Source organism: Centroberyx affinis, unplaced genomic scaffold (assembly GCF_046629955.1).
Source record: "Centroberyx affinis isolate AG114_WGS23_722 - 3 ecotype Tasmania unplaced genomic scaffold, CSIRO-AGI_Caff_v1 ptg002059l_1, whole genome shotgun sequence".
In the NCBI taxonomy this organism is placed as follows: Eukaryota; Metazoa; Chordata; class Actinopteri; order Beryciformes; family Berycidae; genus Centroberyx; species Centroberyx affinis.
In genome coordinates, this window is record NW_027280392.1 from 582,909 (window position 1) to 600,184 (window position 17,276).

The 17,276-nt window shown below is 40.9% G+C and overlaps 2 protein-coding genes across 2 annotated transcripts; one reads left to right on the top strand and one right to left on the bottom strand.

The window, feature by feature from the left end:
- The first annotated feature begins 6,497 nt into the window (after positions 1–6,497).
- Positions 6,498–8,055, top strand: syce2 (synaptonemal complex central element protein 2). The gene is made up of 4 exons (XM_071531263.1): positions 6,498–6,584; positions 6,746–6,840; positions 7,238–7,466; positions 7,861–8,055. The coding sequence occupies exons 1-4, from the start codon at positions 6,498–6,500 to the stop codon at positions 8,053–8,055; spliced, it is 606 nt and encodes a 201-aa protein (XP_071387364.1).
- A 743-nt stretch (positions 8,056–8,798) lies between these two features.
- On the bottom strand, positions 8,799–16,490 carry gcdhb (glutaryl-CoA dehydrogenase b). The gene is made up of 12 exons (XM_071531244.1): positions 16,425–16,490; positions 15,873–15,988; positions 15,046–15,078; positions 14,772–14,912; positions 14,482–14,544; positions 14,044–14,214; positions 13,644–13,773; positions 12,149–12,365; positions 11,874–11,977; positions 11,323–11,448; positions 10,958–11,118; positions 8,799–10,541 (listed from the first exon to the last, which is right to left on the bottom strand). Exons 2-12 carry the CDS (start codon positions 15,973–15,975, stop codon positions 10,468–10,470), a joined length of 1,323 nt encoding a protein of 440 aa, XP_071387345.1. The 5' UTR covers positions 15,976–15,988; positions 16,425–16,490; the 3' UTR covers positions 8,799–10,467.
- Between the last annotated feature and the right edge of the window lie 786 nt (positions 16,491–17,276).

Consider the following 17,276-nt stretch of genomic DNA (forward strand, 5'->3'; position numbering starts at 1 on the left):
TAATATGATAAGCTACGAGACCTCAGTCAATGTCCTACTGAGGAAATATTATGGCAAATAAACTATTCAAAGAACAGTTACTTTTCAAGTAAATGCAATTCCTCCTGCAAGCCTTTAATCCTCTAACAGGCTGTGAAAGTGAAAACAGCCTCTTTGTCCTCCCCACAAAATGACACACACTCTCTCTCTCTCTCACACACACACACACACACACACACACTCACACACACACACAGACTAAAGTAATGAAAAGTGAGACTCTCTTCTAACAAAAAACGTATGAATTCAGAATTCCAGACAAACCAAAAAGTTTAGTTTCATGTCCAGATGCGTCATTTCAGCCCTCATGTTACATGACAAAATGAGCCCTAACTTAACCCACAAAGGGTTTTTTGCACCACAAATCCCAGACATTCCCTAATCTTATATTGCGATAGATTTGTCAGAGGATTAGTGTGTTTGTCCCTGCTAAATGTATTTCATAAAAAGATAGTCACTTGATGGTGTGAAGCCCCACCAAGAGAATGAATCATTTTGACAGAACTTCTAACTCACGGAGGTTATAATCCACATGATTATTTGAGATGAAAAGCATCCTAATTAACTGAGCATTAGGCTGCCATAGCTGCTGTTTGTGTCTGGATTTGTGAATGTGTGTGTGTGTGTGTGTGTGTGTGTGTGTGTGTGTGTGTGTGTGTGTGTGTGAGAGAGAGAGACCAAGAGACAGAGATTCTGTCCAGAATTCAGGGAACCATCATGCCAGCCTTCATCACCCAAAACAGAAAGACACACAACACACAGTCCATCCCCTCAATTCATTTGGGGTACAATTAGTCACAGCAAGTCACATCTACACATGGCCGAAAGATGAAAGACCATTGGTTAAAAAAAAAAATGGAAAAGCAATTTCCTTATGTAAGACCATGTAGAACACGCCTGGGCATCATGTACAGCGCGGGATTTGCCGGCTCTTTAATTCCCCCCTCCACTTCAAAGCAGCAGTGGCAGACATGCGATGAGGCTGGAGAGGATGGAGGTCTTTATCTGCCCAGCGACCCTCCTGGCCTGATAGAATTGAAACTGTTACAGAGACAAACCCCCCACAGATTATCTGCTCGGCATTGAGGGCGTTTTGGGGGTTCAGTGCTCCTTTATTGTCAAGGAGGTGAACTGACTGAAGTAGGGGAATGGAAGTAAATGAGAGAAACTTTGCACTGACGTATGTACATTTTCCTGCTGAATGAATGCACCTGATCCTGTTTTGCTGCAATATTATGCAATGTAACTTTATATGGTAGACTACTGGTTTCCATTGGTTCCAATACATTTCATGTCTGATAATTATTTTATGTTTTTGTCTAAATACACATCTCACTGACTGGCTGCCTGCATCTTCCCCCTCTCTCTGTCAAAAATGAGCTCCAGGATTCTGTACAATTCTCTCTCTAAATCTCCAAATTCAACCATTTTCCATAACTGTTTATATCAGGATATTCAGCCAATATAGTGTTACCAAGAGAAGGAACAGCGAGTACCATGAGGGCCCGAATAATACCTGGGGCTCTGCCAGAACTTATCGCTTCGGCGGACGACCCTGGCAAGGATCCTGTCTCCACAGCTTTTGATGGACTTATTGTAATACAATACCACACTCACACAAGCCTGACCCAGACACTGCGACAAAGTCACTAAAGCTGATAACAGCACTGACAGAGAACATAAATGGTATATGAAACCATTTAACCTGGTTTTCCACTGACTGACACTGTCCTGCAGTGCTCCCTAGACATTGCATTTCCCAAGGCAAATCAAAGCAGAAGATGCTTGTGTAAAGCAGCGTTTCACTACTGGTGTATTCCTCCTCAGTAACAGCGGGTAATAAGTGGATGCTTAAACACAATTCTGTTAAGAGGTGGAAATGCATCAAGGTCCATTATTGATCTGTAATTTTCTGTCATCCCCTGCAAACTGGACTGATACCCATATTTGTATGGGTCAGAGGTTTTTCAATTTCGGGTCCTACTATAGTTGTAGTAAGCCTGCTAGGCCTACACAACAACAAAAAGCTTTGGTAACGCTTTATTTTACAGCCCGCTAATTACGGTGTAACTAGTTTGTAATTATGGGGTACTAATAAAATAACAATGCTGTAGTTACAGGCTAACAAAACTAGAAGTCCGGGAATTAAGGGGTAACAATTTTGTAATTGTGAGAGATTTATAAGTAATTACTGCATACTTAAAAAATAATTACACGGTACAATAACGTAATTAGGGGGGACTTGTTATCAGTGCTACCCATGTTTCTATTACAGTAACTACATGGCTTGATGAACAGGTTGTTCTGGAAAAAAGAAATTCTACACCTGAAAAGCTGAATTGAAGATGAATAACTTTTCTTTTTTTTTCTTAAAGTGTCCCCTCAGATATGATAGTAGGTAATAGGTAATAGTAATATATAGTAGTAGCAGGTAGAAGTGAGCTAACTTGTGGCTTACAACAGTGAAAGTGCAATAGGAATTAGCAATTAAATAGATGTTTTTCGCATAAAAAATGCGGTATTTAAATACAAATTCCAAATATTCAGTTATGTGTTTTTAATCATGTGTAGTTTATAAACCATGTACGAAGTGGGACATCTCTGTCATCAAAGTTTGGGGCCTGAGCTTCATCTGATGAGTCATAATGCAGCTGGACAGAATGCAGCAGAGTTCATAGAATTTAGAATGTCAGTGTCATAAAGACAGACTGACCTGAACACAGACTCAGACTCACAGTTTCATCTCTGATCGCTGTTCACCTGCACATTGAGACAGAAAACTCACGCTGCATTCATTTGGAGAAACATCAACAATATCTACCTTTTAGAAAGGAAACCATGGAGAGTGATTTCCATCTTGGTAAGCCACATGACTTTAAAATTTTATTATGTAGCAGGAAAAGATTAGTACAGAGGATTTTGCTGAACAAACAAACAAGAGACAGACTAGGTCAGGGTAGACCAGTTGTTTGTGCTGAAGGATTTGTATCTGTGTCCAGTTCTTCCTTAAGTTTGATTTGTTGTTGAAACAAAACTATGATGAAAGGCATAAGATGAAGCTATGATGAAGCATGCTGACCTTGAATGACGCTACATCAGGTGGCCTTATGGTTATTTGATTATTACGATGTTGCCATTGCATTTCTTTCAGCATCCATGCAAATGGTCGCTCGACTCAATGCCCTTAATGACGATCGCCATGAAAACCTCAACTGCATGTTTGCGAAAGTCCTGAATAAGGAGCAATACCTTTATTCTGAAGCCTCTAGTTTCTCTGGAGGTCCTGCTGAGCTCAACTGTGACCTTTCACCTCAGTCTGCTGTTGGTCTCGGCTCCAAACCTGCTTGTGGATTTGAGAGCCTCAATATATGGGAACCAATAGTCAGCACAGCTTCATCAGCATATGCACTTCTCTTGGATATGGACAAAGGAGACCTTCCTCCCACAGAGAAAGAGTCTCCTCTCATGACCGAAGACACACCGTTAGGTAATGCTGGAGCATCCATCCACCCAGCTCAGCATGTTGAGGCTCAATCCAACCTGCTCCGCCTTGTTGAGACTCAAATGACTGATGACTTCAACATCATTGAGAGATTGAGGCAGCTTCAGCACTCCCCCTTTAGTTTTGATGATGACTACCACCTGGAGGCAGTTGGAAAGAGATACCTCTATGCTCCCCCATGTGACACATCTGGATTTGTGGCTGACTGCTGCTCACCCTGTGGATCCACTCTGGGCTGCCTGGATGAGTGGGAGCCACTGATCAAATCCCACTTTGACTTGGAGAAGGAGGGATTTGGTGAGGAGCTCCTCTGCGCTTCATCACATCTCTCTAGATTTGCAGTTGACTGCTCCCCACAGCATGGGCCGACTCTGGACCAGCTTGACAAATGGGAACCTGTTGTCAGCAGCACTGATTCTCACCTGATGCAGTTCCTCTCAGTCCTCCTGGAGGAGGAGGAACTTGGTGAAAAGCACATCAACGATTCCTCATCAGTGAGTTCTACATTTATGGCTGCCTGTGCTGCACACCATGCCCCTACTCAAGATCATCTTGATGAGTGGGAGCCAATCATCAAAGCTGATTCTGAACTGATGCTGTTGCTCCAGGACTTGGAGAAGGAGGAAGAACAATGTCCTTTTATCATCAAGAGGGAAATGCTCAGCTCTTGTGCACAGACTGAGGCCGCTGCTGAAAGCTCTGTCACCGTCCTGCATCAACCTGAATGTTGTGAGGAAACAAAAGTCACTGTCCTCTCTGCTGGACCTGACAATATCTCCACCTCAGAGGAGGCTCTCCCCGTCTCTCTTGCTGAAAACACACTGATTCACCTGCTGAAGGAAGGATCAACCAACCTGCTTCAGGAGTCCCAGGCTCCAGCCATCCAGGTTGAGGTCAAAGCTCCACCAAGCCTTGTGGTTGAAACTGTAAAGGACACCAAGGATCTGTCCTGTCTGACCCTGGAAAACACACTTTCACCCGTCCAACTGGTCAAACCTACAGGACCTCAGAGTTCCAGTGCCAAAGATAGCCTGTCGACAAAACCAAAGAAGAAGCGTGGCTTCTTTTCTTGGCTATCCCGCATATTCAGGAGGAAGAACAAGAAATCTGCTGACAACATGGCTGCAACAGCAGAGACGCAGCTCCAACAGACCTGCCAGACAGAAGGAGATGAGCCAATGATCTGCTTGAAAACCCTCTCACCTGCAGTCCACTTCTGAACTCCTGTTATCTTCTTATCCACTTTACACAGTTGAACAACTGAATAATTTTATTTGAATACATTTATTTGCACACTACTGTTATAGTGTCTTTGCGCATTTCTTCAAAACACACCTTTATTCCTGCAGTTATGGGTAACCTGTAGCCTAAAGCAGTGAAAATGTAATGGAATTAGTAAATATATGTTGGCCATTAACATTTTCTATACCTCTATTACTAACAATATAATCAATATTTATTCTAAATGTGGTTGTTTTTTCACTGAGAGTCCATTTTGCTTTTAATATACCACTTGTTTTCTGTAAAAAAAAAAAAAAAAACACAAAAAACAACAACACATGCCCCACAGTAAATAGTTTAACAGAAAGTCACATACGTCCATCTAATCAATGTTAGGAGAGGAGACCCTAGACCAGCTGTTTGATGACATTTCTGTAACAATATAGCATACACAAAAAATATGGAACTTCAACACACAGTGACAGACTTAATTGAACATACAAGAGCTTTATTGAATGTAATATACAGTATGTTGAGATGAAACATTAAATATGTAAATTTTATAATCTAAAATGTAAAATAAAAATGATTTACTTCAATAACTTTATAATCCTTTTAGGAAACAATTTAGGGTGTAAATACTTACTCCATAAATACAGGGAACAAGCACCGATAACATTTGTTTTGTCCCCCCTACTTACGTTATTGTACCCTGTAATTATTTTATTTTATATTTAACAAAAATAGTTACACCATAACTTCCTTATAAATCTCTCATAATTACAAAATTGTTACCACTTAATTCCCGGACTTCTTGTTTTGTTACCCTGTAACTACAGCATTGTTATTTTATTAGTACAAATAATTACAAACCAGTTACACTGTAATTAGCGGGCTGTAAAATAAAGCGTTAAACTTCTTCTTTTTTTTTATTTTTTTTTTTAGATGGCCTAATAAGTTGAGCCAGCCGTATTAGTTAATTGTAAGGCCAACAGCCACACTACAAAGAAAGAGTTTCCCTTTCCATTACACGAATATAGGTACTTCTGATCGCTTCTGATCCTTAAAAGAGATGGGTGTTGTAGAAATAAAGTTTTTCAGGGACAGTTCCAACAGCAAACTGTCCCACAGGGAAAACAAGCATGTTTTGATGATCTTAGAGGCCGTTTTTGTCGCAGCTGCAGCGTCGTCGCTGTAGAACGCTTGCTTGATTGGTACACAACTGAAATAAAGTAAGCTACAGTTGACTCTGTAATTTAGTTAAAATTATCATTAACACTATATTTAGTATATCCTTATTCAAAGTAAATAACTACGTAGGAACAACAGTCTCTTTTTTCATACAAGTTTGCTGACGTTAGGTATCCTGGTAGCAAAATATTTTATCTGTACAAACCTTCGCTTGCCGAACCGTTTCTTAACCAAGGTAACGAGCTAACTAGCAATAGCCATTAGCATTACTCGTTTTAACTTATAGTTCGCTAAAACTTCACGCTACCTGTTAGCCGTTGTATGTTAACTGCTAGCTAGCTATGGAACTAATATATGTAAAATACATTTTTTTCATTATTTAGAAGCATTTAAAGGCAAGAATTTTAAAACAGCAATTATTAACTTGGAGCATAGAGCCGTTCTCCCTTTTTATTCTGATTTTTGCATAGCGTTTGGGCGTTTTTCTCAAGAAGGACAACACTTAACGTTATATTTTTTGACAGACCTCTTTTTTGTGTAGACCATGGCACAGTCCTTCCCAGGAAAATCAGCTCCAACCTGCCAGTCGACCCCCAAACCTGGGCACCGCCTGGTGTTACCAACTGGGATGGTTTGTTGGTTCAGCCCTAAAATTGTAGCCATTGCTTTTCCAATACTTTACGTCAGATATCTTTCATTGAGACTGCAACCCCCTGAACCTGAGTTTATTTCTCTATTTTGTGTTTAAGCCAGCAGGCCATATGACTGTTTGTGCTGTGTTTGTGCCCTCAGGATCCTACTAAAGGACAGGATGTCATGAACCACAGTATCCCAGGGGAGGACACATTGACATTTGTCACCCTTGATGACAGCCATGGGAAGCACAGGTGCAGAGTTATGTAATCTGAAAGTAAAGTCTAGTCATTTGCCATCTGCTCCATACATTTTACAGACTAAGCCCATGTGCCCTGTTGCTACACTGACAAGAGGCAGATTTGACTGTCTGGTGTGTTTAGTGTATTGCTCTACATGCAGAGGCAGCTCAACATTTTTTTCTGACCATCTAAATGACAATGTGAAATATTCTACATAGGATATATCTTGATCTTGCATAAGGAATCCGTTTTATTGTGTATTTTCATTGCTCAGGGCTGCTAAAGGGGATTCACCCAGAAAGCAGCACCTGGGAAAACCCACTACATGGACAGTTTTATCAGGTTTGGCTCTCTAAGGGCCAGGAAAAACTGTGTTATATTCAAGTTTCTCTTCCTCTCTCCTTGAAAGTGTGGACTCAGGTGTCATCCTGGACATCTCCAGCATCGGTGAGAGAGATGAGGCGCCTACAAGTGAGATGCCAGCTGAGGAGTCTGCTGAGGCCGGATGCTCCTATCCTCTAAGCTCAAAAATAGATGAGATTGGGAAAAGGGCGCAGGACCTGATAGAAAGGATCAACCAGAGCCGAGCCATGGACCAAGAAATCATGGCCAGCTTTGAGAACGAACTGTTGAGTAAGGTAATGGCTGTGGTTGGGATAAGGCAGTCAACCTGATTATTGCCTTTGCCAAGTAGGTTATGTTTTTGGTTAGTCTGTCTGCAGGATATCTCAAAAATTTGTCAACAAATTTACATGAACTTCGGTGAGCAGATAGGCATTGGGCCAGGGAACAATTGATTGGATTTTGGATGACCTGGATCTGGGATTGATTCCAAATCCTATTTGCAGGGTCAAGAAATCAATGTAACTTAAGCGATAGGAATGTCTTTGGGTGTAACAGCAAACTGAAGAATTGTTCAGTGTGAGATTTGAGAGGTTCGCGCTCCCCAAGTGCCTTCTAGTTGACCTCAGTGATTTACATTGTATATTCAGAAAATAATTTAAAGTACTCATGCAGCTCCACCTCCACCAGGTGAATGAAGTGTGTCAGCAGGTAAAGGAGCAGATGTTCAGCAGCTATGAGGAGCACGGCCGTGGGATGGAGGCCAGTCTGCAGGAGCTGTCCGAGGTTCTGGAGAGGAGCAGCCAGCTCAGCATGGAGCTGCAGGGAGTCAGCCAGACGCTGTCAGCCATCAACACAGGTCTGCTGCAGACACCAGGGCCGTGATGGAGATACAAAGAGGGTATATCAGGCAGAGGCAGGACGCAATTATGAGCCTTAACAACTGACTGTTGTTCAGCTTGTGGTTCAGTTTGTAATTGGAAGTGCAAGCATCTCAGTTCTTCATAAATCACAAATTAATATTTATGAAAATGTTTTTTGTATTTATTATATTTTGTTTTCTTTTAATTGATTTCATTGTTTTAGCCACCATCACTGGTGGCTGATCTTCGGTCATGAATCAGATCTTCTTTATCACCTCATTCATTATTATCTGAAAGGTAAAAGTGGCCCTGGATCAGCACTCCAGCTCTGAGTTGCTAGATGGATATTATCCAGTTTGTGTGTTCCTTGTGGCATCTGTATGTGCAGTTTACTTTCCAGGGGAATGTTAGCTAATCGGTAATGTTTACGGTAATGTGGAATGGTGGTATTTAATTTGATATGAAAGGCTACATAAGAACAGGTGTGATGCAAAAAAATACTGGTATGTTTACAACAGTTCATGGAATGACAAGTGTTATTCATTCTGACTTCTCTATTTAGCCTTCTGTTTTACTTCAGCACATAATTTTATCTTATGTTTGACTAACTGCAATATTAAAGCATTAGCTATAAAAACCTTTTATAGCATTGTCTATTGGTTCCTACTACCCTTTTGTTGTTTTCTCAATATTACATAACACATTGACAGTAAAGTCAGCTTTTATGATATTTTTAGTAACTAAAGCCTTGATTCCCATCTTCTTTATTGAACACTCATGATTATGCCTACAGTTAATATGAGTAGCAAAGGTCAAACTGCACTAGAGAGAGATGAGGATTAATAGTAAAATCCTCACCAAACGACCACACGGCAATTGACAAAGCATTGTATTTTGATGAGAAAAAAAATATTGACAACTGGTGTTAGAGAGGTAATATTAAGGACATCATGGTATTGGTACAGTGTATGCTAAAAGAAACAAAAAACAAGCATAACAAGAAATTATAACATAACGTTATAATTTCTCTTATTTTCAAGAGAATTATGCACAACTTGGTTCAACACAACTGTCAACCTGTTTGTGTGGCGTGTGTGTGTGACTTCAACAGACAACACTTAATTTCAACATGTAACAATACACAACTTGGATCAACATAACTTTTGAACCCAACATTGCAATTGTGTGTGTGTGTGTGTATAATTAGTTTGGGGTAAGTTGAGTTGCCCTGGAGCTGGCAGCACATTTTACCCTACAACCACCATTTTGATGAAACTGCTTCCCACAGCAACTCAGGCCCACAGATACGCTAAGTTTATGACCTTATATTGTACCTTAGACAGCCATTAACTAATATATAATTAAGCCTCAAATGTGTCTACTGCCATTTAAATGGAAGAATCGTGACTTCTTTACCATGATGAAATCACTTGACATAGCAAAAATCACGTTTTTGACTCACCACTTTCATGCTCTCCTCCATCACACTTTCAGGGAAATTATTCTTACTAAATCGATGAACACATGATATACACATGTTACATAAAAACAAGGGGTGGCTCATCTTACCCACAGGCTCAACTTACACCTTATTCCTCTACAGACAACTCGAGTACTTAAATAAGCTGTTTTTATTAAAAGCTCTGATCAACAACATTGACCTTTGACAAACCATGCAAAATGATGACATCTGAGGGATAGAGTCAGTAAAGTGCAAACAGCATTCACCATGGTATACTTAATTGAGGGGTCAGCAAAGTAAGATTACGTTTTACCAATTATCAAATGAAAACAGTATAATTAGAGAAAATAAAAAAAGCTTCACAGGCAATTTGAAACAAGTCAGGGGCCATTTAGGTTCTGTTGCTCTATAATTACAGTATTACGGTAGTGCTGTATGACTTCACTTTGCTTGCATGAGTAATTGCAGCAAATCAGTAACCCCACAATTCTACAACCTCAAACATACCCATGGATCTTGACCTCATTCAAAACTGTTCATACTTACTGTCACTATGGTGAATGACCACAAAATTCTATTCAACAAATTTAACTCCCACTATACACTGGGAAATTGGGAACTGAAAATAAATTACTGCTACGGTATGATGACTGAGTAGAAAAATAGCCCTCTTTAAAGTTGAAAAAACTACTTTTGAATAATTACACTCCAGAAGAGTCCAAGTTCAGTGACAGACTTACTTTTGAAAATCTGACTCATTTCTCTCAAAATAAAGCTCTCAAATATATATTCTACAAACTTAAGAGAGAGAAAAAAAAACACTTTGATTATACAGATGACAATCCATCAAAGTAATCTGAAAACTGCCTGTGCCTTATTACAGAGTTGACAGGAGATTGACATTTTTTTGACAGGAGGTTCCTGTTAGTTGGCTATCTGCCAAAAGCAGGAACAGCGGTAAAGAGGCCAGATTTATTTTCCCACAGTGAAGGACTGCAATCCAGTGATGGCTCTGCCCAGGATCAGGGCGTGGATATCATGGGTACCTGGAGGAGGAGATACACAGTATGACTGGATGAATAGGTACAATACATGTGCAGGTGGGCACTGGTTGGGACTATAATATTCCTTCAGAAATTCATCAGCTGTGATGCAATTTAGTTAAAAAATGAAATCTATAAATGTATATAGTTACAGTTCCAACCAGAAACTGCCTTCTTTTAATATAATCTGATCGGTTACACTCATTACAATGCTGACGCCTGCTGGTGAAAACAAATACAGCACTCCAAATCCAGCTTCATAATGCACACAAGCAAACTGTCAGTAATTCATCTAACCTTTTTTACCCCATGTATCGAAAATAAATGATAAAAACTCCCCTTCCCCTTTCAGTTTCTGTGCTTACACCGAGCTTAAACATGCCCAGACAGAACAGCGTCGCTCCTCCCTCCAGCCTCACCTTCGTACGTGTTGACAGCCTCCAGGTTCATGACGTGGCGGATGATGTGGTACTCGTCAGCGATGCCGTTTCCTCCCAGCATGTCTCTGGCCTGCCTGGCGATGTCCAGGGCTTTACCACAGCTGTTCCTCTTCAGCATGGAGATCATCTCTGGGGCGGCTCTGTTGAGAAGCACAGGCAGACAGCAAATGAGACACTGGATGTCTGTCTGTGGCCACAATGTAAGAGATTGTGTGTCACCACCCTGTGGGCCAAATGCCCCTATACACACTTTGATGTAAGGGCACAAAATAAGAGAACAGTGTTAATTCCATCTCATAGACCCATCTAATACACTTCAAGTTAGGTGTTCCGGCTGTATTTACTTCTTCTCATCGATGAGTCTCCCCAGCTGCAGACAGGACTGTAGGCCAATAGTGATCTCCGTCAGCATGTCGGCCATTTTCTTCTGCATCAGCTGATTCCTGGCCAGTGGCACACCAAACTGGATTCTGGGTTAGAGAACAAGATAATCATTTTATTTTCATGTTTATCAACAAATAATTCAAATCACTATAACATTAACTGTATTCGGAACATTTAAGAAATCACAGTATCTAACCAAAAATGTGTGCTTTCTGTTGAACAAATGCCCATTTCAGTAAATTAACAGTAGAACTACAATCTAATGTACCAAATAAAATCTTGAGGTACTCAATTCCTTGAGCCCACTAAGCAAAGCAGATCAGGTGTCTAAAATGTTAATAAAAAAGGCCTGTGCCCAGACAGACTCTAAATTGAGTTTTCATCCAATTCCAAATCGTCACAATGAAATTACTCTGATACTGGATACAAAGCAATGATGCAACACTCTTGTATGATACATGAATAGCACAGAAATAATCTAAGGGCCATTCCTGGGCTCCGGACTTCCCACCTGTCTAGTGTGTACTGACGAGCAGCGTGGAAGCAGAACTCTGCAGCACCCAGAGCGCCCCATGCAATACCGTAGCGGGCATTGTTCAAGCAGCCAAAAGGACCCTGCAACCAGAGACAGAAGAGCAATTACTCCTGTGTGCAGTACTGATTCCAAAGTGTTTAATTCCATCGAACACCTGAATCACACTGCGTAATTTCACATAAAACTACATAATAGCAACTGTATCCTACTCTGCGTACCATAACCACTGAGTTAGACTTTACTCAACTCACCCCTAGGCCAGAGACTTTAGGCAGCAGGTTTTCCTCAGGAACCTCCACCTCGTCCATGATGATCATACCGGTGGCGGACGCCCTCAGGGAGAACTTTCCCTCGATCTTGGGTGTGGAGAGGCCCTTCATGCCGCGCTCCAAGATGAAGCCGCGGACCTTCCCGTCCTCACATTTGGCCCAGACGACGGCGACGTCCGCTACTGGGGAGTTGGTGATCCTGAAGGTGGCAGTGGAAAAGGAATCAAATGTTAGGGAGAGGCCATTGTGTCAATGGTACAATGGCAGGCCCGTCTAGTTATACAAAGAATAAAGAACATGACAATGAACTGTCACAATACAGTATGGTGGATTTTTTGGTTTTACAATTCCCAGTTGTTCAATAAAACATGCCTGCCTAGACAGTCCCTCAGTAATAATGGCCATAAATACAGACACTAGACAAATGACAACATCTCAGGGAGTTTGATAGTTTAACTGCTCCACCATGTGGACAACTAAGGCTTAAACAGTGGCATGTTGTTTACAAGTCATATGGTATCATGGGAAACAACAAAAACCTTGACCTTGAAAGTAGAAATGCTACTCAAAATTGTAAGATGACATAGTTAATGAGATAAAAGCAAGGTAATTACATTAAAATAGTTTTGTCTGTGGTTGTCATGAACCCTGAATGTCCTTTACACTGAATTCATTCTCTATGTGTGACCAGAATCAGTCAGAATGAATGGGAGTCAATAAGCCTGACACAAACACCAGAGATGTCCAAACATTATGAATATATGCTTGTTAATTTACCGGCAACCAATGTAACCATTTCACCATTATTCAGTTAATTATTCTGGTTCAAAAACATTTACAGGCATGCTGGCACTGGACTGAACTACCAACATAAACTCTCAGTGTTAATCTCCTGTACCTGACAGGTCACACTGTTCCCAAGAATTTGTTTACATTCTTTAACGCCGCTTGACCCTGCCTTGAAATAGTCCTCCTGGGATAAAGGTAATCTGAGCACACGCACACACACATACACACATTTCTGCTCTCGCAGTGATGCATAATAAATAACTTAATTCATAATATTGTGTCCTTTCTCAGATGTCAAGCTTTCAAGGTTTGAAAAACGTATAGTCAGGTATTGTTATTAAAACAGTCATCAAAGTCTGGAGTGTGTTTGTAATACAAACCACTAGGTATTTATAGGGAACTATAAAATTGGTAATACAAGATATATCACATTGCCTCTCCTCTATCAGAAAGCAAAAGAGAGTCCTTTATTCAAGGTAATGTAATAAGTAAATCCACAAAGTGTAAACCCGGTACGAATGCCAACTGTCTCTATTGCTGCTGAGGAATGTTATGCATATCTTGGCTGTCAAAGTAGAGTAAAATTTCAATTCCAGTTAGGTGCTTCTCAATAAGGCCTTTCACAGAAACCATTTCAATTATCATTTATTACACACACTACTTCAAGAATTCAACTCAATCTACTCACCAGGTCTTTGAGCCGGTGAGAGTGTAGGTGCGACTGGATGGATTGTACTTGGCTTTGGTTTCCATACCGCCGGGGTCACTGCCGTGGTTTGGCTCCGTCAAGCCGAAGCAACCCAGAATCTCCCCACGAGCTGGGAGTGACAGGGGATTAAGAAAGTGATCATAATGCTGGGATAAATCAATCACGTTTAAACAAAGATCTCAGTTGGTAATCATTGGGTAAATACAGTTAAGGTATTAGTATCCGATAAAAGCTCTACTAAAATCATCACTGTGCCCCCAAGTGTAAGGAAGTACTAAAAATGCTCTGTATACATTCATGGTAATTATGAGTGGATAAAAAAATGCTGTCTCAATGGCATGTATAAATTTAAGTTGTTTCTCCCCTCTTTTCTTCTTACCCAGTCTGGGGAGGTATTTCTGTTTCTGCTCCTCGGTGCCATAGGCATTGATGGGGTGCATGACCAGTGAGGATTGCACACTCATGACAGAGCGGTAGCCGCTATCCACTCTCTCTACTTCTCTGGCAATCAGACCGTAGGCCACATAGCTCGTCCCAGCACAGCCATAACCTTTATATCAGACAAAGGGAGCAAAGTTATTATGAGTGTCAGCAAACGCAGTATGTGAAAAGTTAATCAAGTAAAATATCATCAGGTTTATGTTTAAATGATTTTGGCATGGTACATACACAGTCAGAGATTTCTCAAAAACAAACAACCCTTTGGCCTACAGTGTGCAGATGACCAAAGTCCATCCTAGACAGTTAGCAGTGCACTTGTTAAATAGGGGTATGGCTGTAAAAGGCAGTAAAATGGTTCAGTTTGGCTCAGACTCACCTTTGATGGTTGGGCCCAGGACACCCAGCTCTCCCATCTCTGACACAATCTCTCTGTGGAACACTGACAGAAATTGACACAACGAGCTGTCAGATGTGTCAAAGTTTCACCATTGACATTCCATTACTACTACTTGTGTGTATATGAACAAGCCAGCAAAGTGGTGAATAAATGTTGCTGCAGCCTGGACTGGGGAGTATGCCTGTGAAGGTAACATGTAGCACCCATAGCATCCATAAAGCCTAGATCATGCATGTAGGGGGATGAACAGGAGTCTCACTCTGGCTCACCTTCGTTTCTGTTTGCCATCAGGATGCGGGGCATGAGTTTCTCCTGGCAGTAGGTGCGGAAGGAGTCTCTGATCATAATCTCCTCCTCAGTCAGCTGGCCCTCCAGCTCCAGGGCATCACGCCAGTTGAACTGGACCTTGGCTGTCAGACAGTTATTATAATAGCAGTTCTGAAGCCATCAAACCACAGTTAATATGTTTCAGTGTGTGCTTCAGTTTCAAAATGTCACTTGAGAGGGCAATTTCATAAGTTAGTAGCCTATATTAACACCTACGTGCTTTGGGCTTCTGCTCAGTCTTCTCTGCATCTGTGGAAATACAACCCACATATTATCAGTTAATACAAAAGTGCACAGTATTATATTATTATGTATGTATTATTAAGTGTAAAGATTCCCATTGTGATCAACAATAACTTGTTAAAGTTTAATAAAACGGATGATACAGAGATAAAACCCTACTTAATCTCACTTTCTCCCCTGAAATCTAAAATAGTTAAAGAAGAATACTGGTATCATTTAGACTTACAGCTCATTTACTATCTATCTATGTGTAGTTTACATTTCCCCAATCATTTTGCAATGCATATACAATTAGATTTTTCATTATTATTATTAGTAGCTTGAAATGAACTGCTCTCCAGGCTAACAAAGACAAAGAGACTTTAATTTTTTCCTGTGGGTGTGAGTTGATTAACAGTAAGCAGATCATAATGTAAAGCCTGCATAGATATGAAAACACTCAACTCAGGCACAGTGAAATAATAAAACAGAAACTGTAACAAAACCAAATTAAGGCTTTGCATTTACTGTGATGGATCATCCATCCCAGGCAATTTTCAAGTCTGGGTTAGTTATTTTTCATACTGTACAAGAATGAATGGCAGCAAATGGCTTCATCTGAAAGTAGGGAAACAAGCCCTCATACTTCCAACTATACTGACTGTAATGTAGAGGGGAAACAGATTGTTGGCACCAACTTCACAAGCATATCCTTTAAAAAAATATATGTATGTTCTGTTACAAAATCCTTTTGCCTACATTGCTTGTAGTTTACAGCTAGACGACGTTGTCTGTAATGGGTAGCATGTAATAGTGATTACCCCATCTAGCAGGTGCTGCAGTTCCCTGTGCTCTGGAAGCTGAGATGATGGCACATCTCTGAGGGTTGACCAGGAGTCGGCACACAGCGCCTCTCAATGCCATGACGGAGATTATTCTAGAAGATGCATAAGAAATAGGAAAACTTGAGCCGAGCGCAGTAAACATTCAACCATATACAGTAGATGCAATGACACGAAGTTTCACATTCCCTCATTTCTCAAATTACAACTACAGCAGCTATCAAAAAGTGACTCTTCTTGCAGTGGCTTCACTCTCACTGCTCTGCTTTGTTGACCTGTTCATTGTCTAGTATGAGGCGACCTGTCAGACAAGCATACCTGTGCGAAAAGAACCAACTGGTACTGGTTTGTTGGCAAGATAGGCTAGCTATGCTATTTAGCGTTAAGTAACGTTAGCCTGCTCGCATTAGCTAGTAACTTGGGTGTGAACTGTAGATAAATTCCGAACGACTATAACGATGCCGTATATGAGCACTGGCTTTGGAAAATACTGGAAATGTGATGATAACTGTAACAGGAAGGAACATTTACCTGTGTTTAGTCGTACAATAATTCCGTGTCCTAGCTTCACTTTGCCTCTCAGGTTGACAGAGCAGAGAGGGCGAACGTCAAAACAGGTACCTACGTCATCGCGTAAAGCAAACCAGATGGCTGAGATGTGTCGCCATGTTGAGTGTGGTATTGCCGGTGAACTATGTGGCAGTAATTAAACGGTGGTTGCCTAAAGGAACTTGTACAAATCAAACCTATTGATTATGCTAAGACAACGCAAAATCTCACATTAATGTATAATGTTGCGGAGGAACTATTTATTTGTGTCCTTCCATCATCACTGAAGATGGCTGCCTTTGGAGGCCGCTTCAGCTCACTCTGTCTGGCAACTGAACAGCGTTTCTGATTGGCTCATTAGCAGGGGTGTGCAGGCTCAAGGCGTGGTTATGGGTCATGTTTCTATTCCCAGAATAAATGGACCCCAAACCTTTTGGCCTACCTGCCCAGACAATAGGCCAAACTTTCATCCCATAAAGTCCTACTTGTATTCTTCTTCGTATTCTTCTTCTGTCTGCAGGATGATGTGGCCTATAATTGGACGTATCATTATACTGATTTGTTATCATAACAGGGCAACCCAAGCAAGCATCAGGGAAGATTTTGCATGGGGACTTTTCCACCCAACATATGACTTACATTAGACCAATAAGATATTTCCACTCCTACCATTTTTCCATAATGGTACTAAGCATGGCATGCCAGCACCAGCAGAGTGCAGCATTCAATAAGACAAACCGACAAGTTTTATTGTAGAAAGGATCAAAGGATCCAGTTAATTAATTTGGTTTTACTCATGTAAACAGTTGTGTTGCAGGAGCCACATTTGCAGTA

Bases quoted from the DNA above. Each gene is read 5' to 3' on its own strand.
- gcdhb (XM_071531244.1), bottom strand. From the start codon at position 15,975: ATGGCATTGAGAGGCGCTGTGTGCCGACTCCTGGTCAACCCTCAGAGA. The intron at 14,215-14,481 runs GTGAGTCTGAGC...TCTGATATAAAG, and splicing joins CCTGGGCCCAACCATCAAAG to GTTATGGCTGTGCTGGGACG. The intron at 13,774-14,043 runs GTAAGAAGAAAA...TGTCACTCCCAG, and splicing joins GAAATACCTCCCCAGACTGG to CTCGTGGGGAGATTCTGGGT.
- syce2 (XM_071531263.1), top strand. From the start codon at position 6,498: ATGGCACAGTCCTTCCCAGGAAAATCAGCTCCAACCTGCCAGTCGACC. The intron at 6,585-6,745 runs GTTTGTTGGTTC...TTGTGCCCTCAG, and splicing joins TGGTGTTACCAACTGGGATG to GATCCTACTAAAGGACAGGA. The intron at 7,467-7,860 runs GTAATGGCTGTG...CACCTCCACCAG, and splicing joins AGAACGAACTGTTGAGTAAG to GTGAATGAAGTGTGTCAGCA.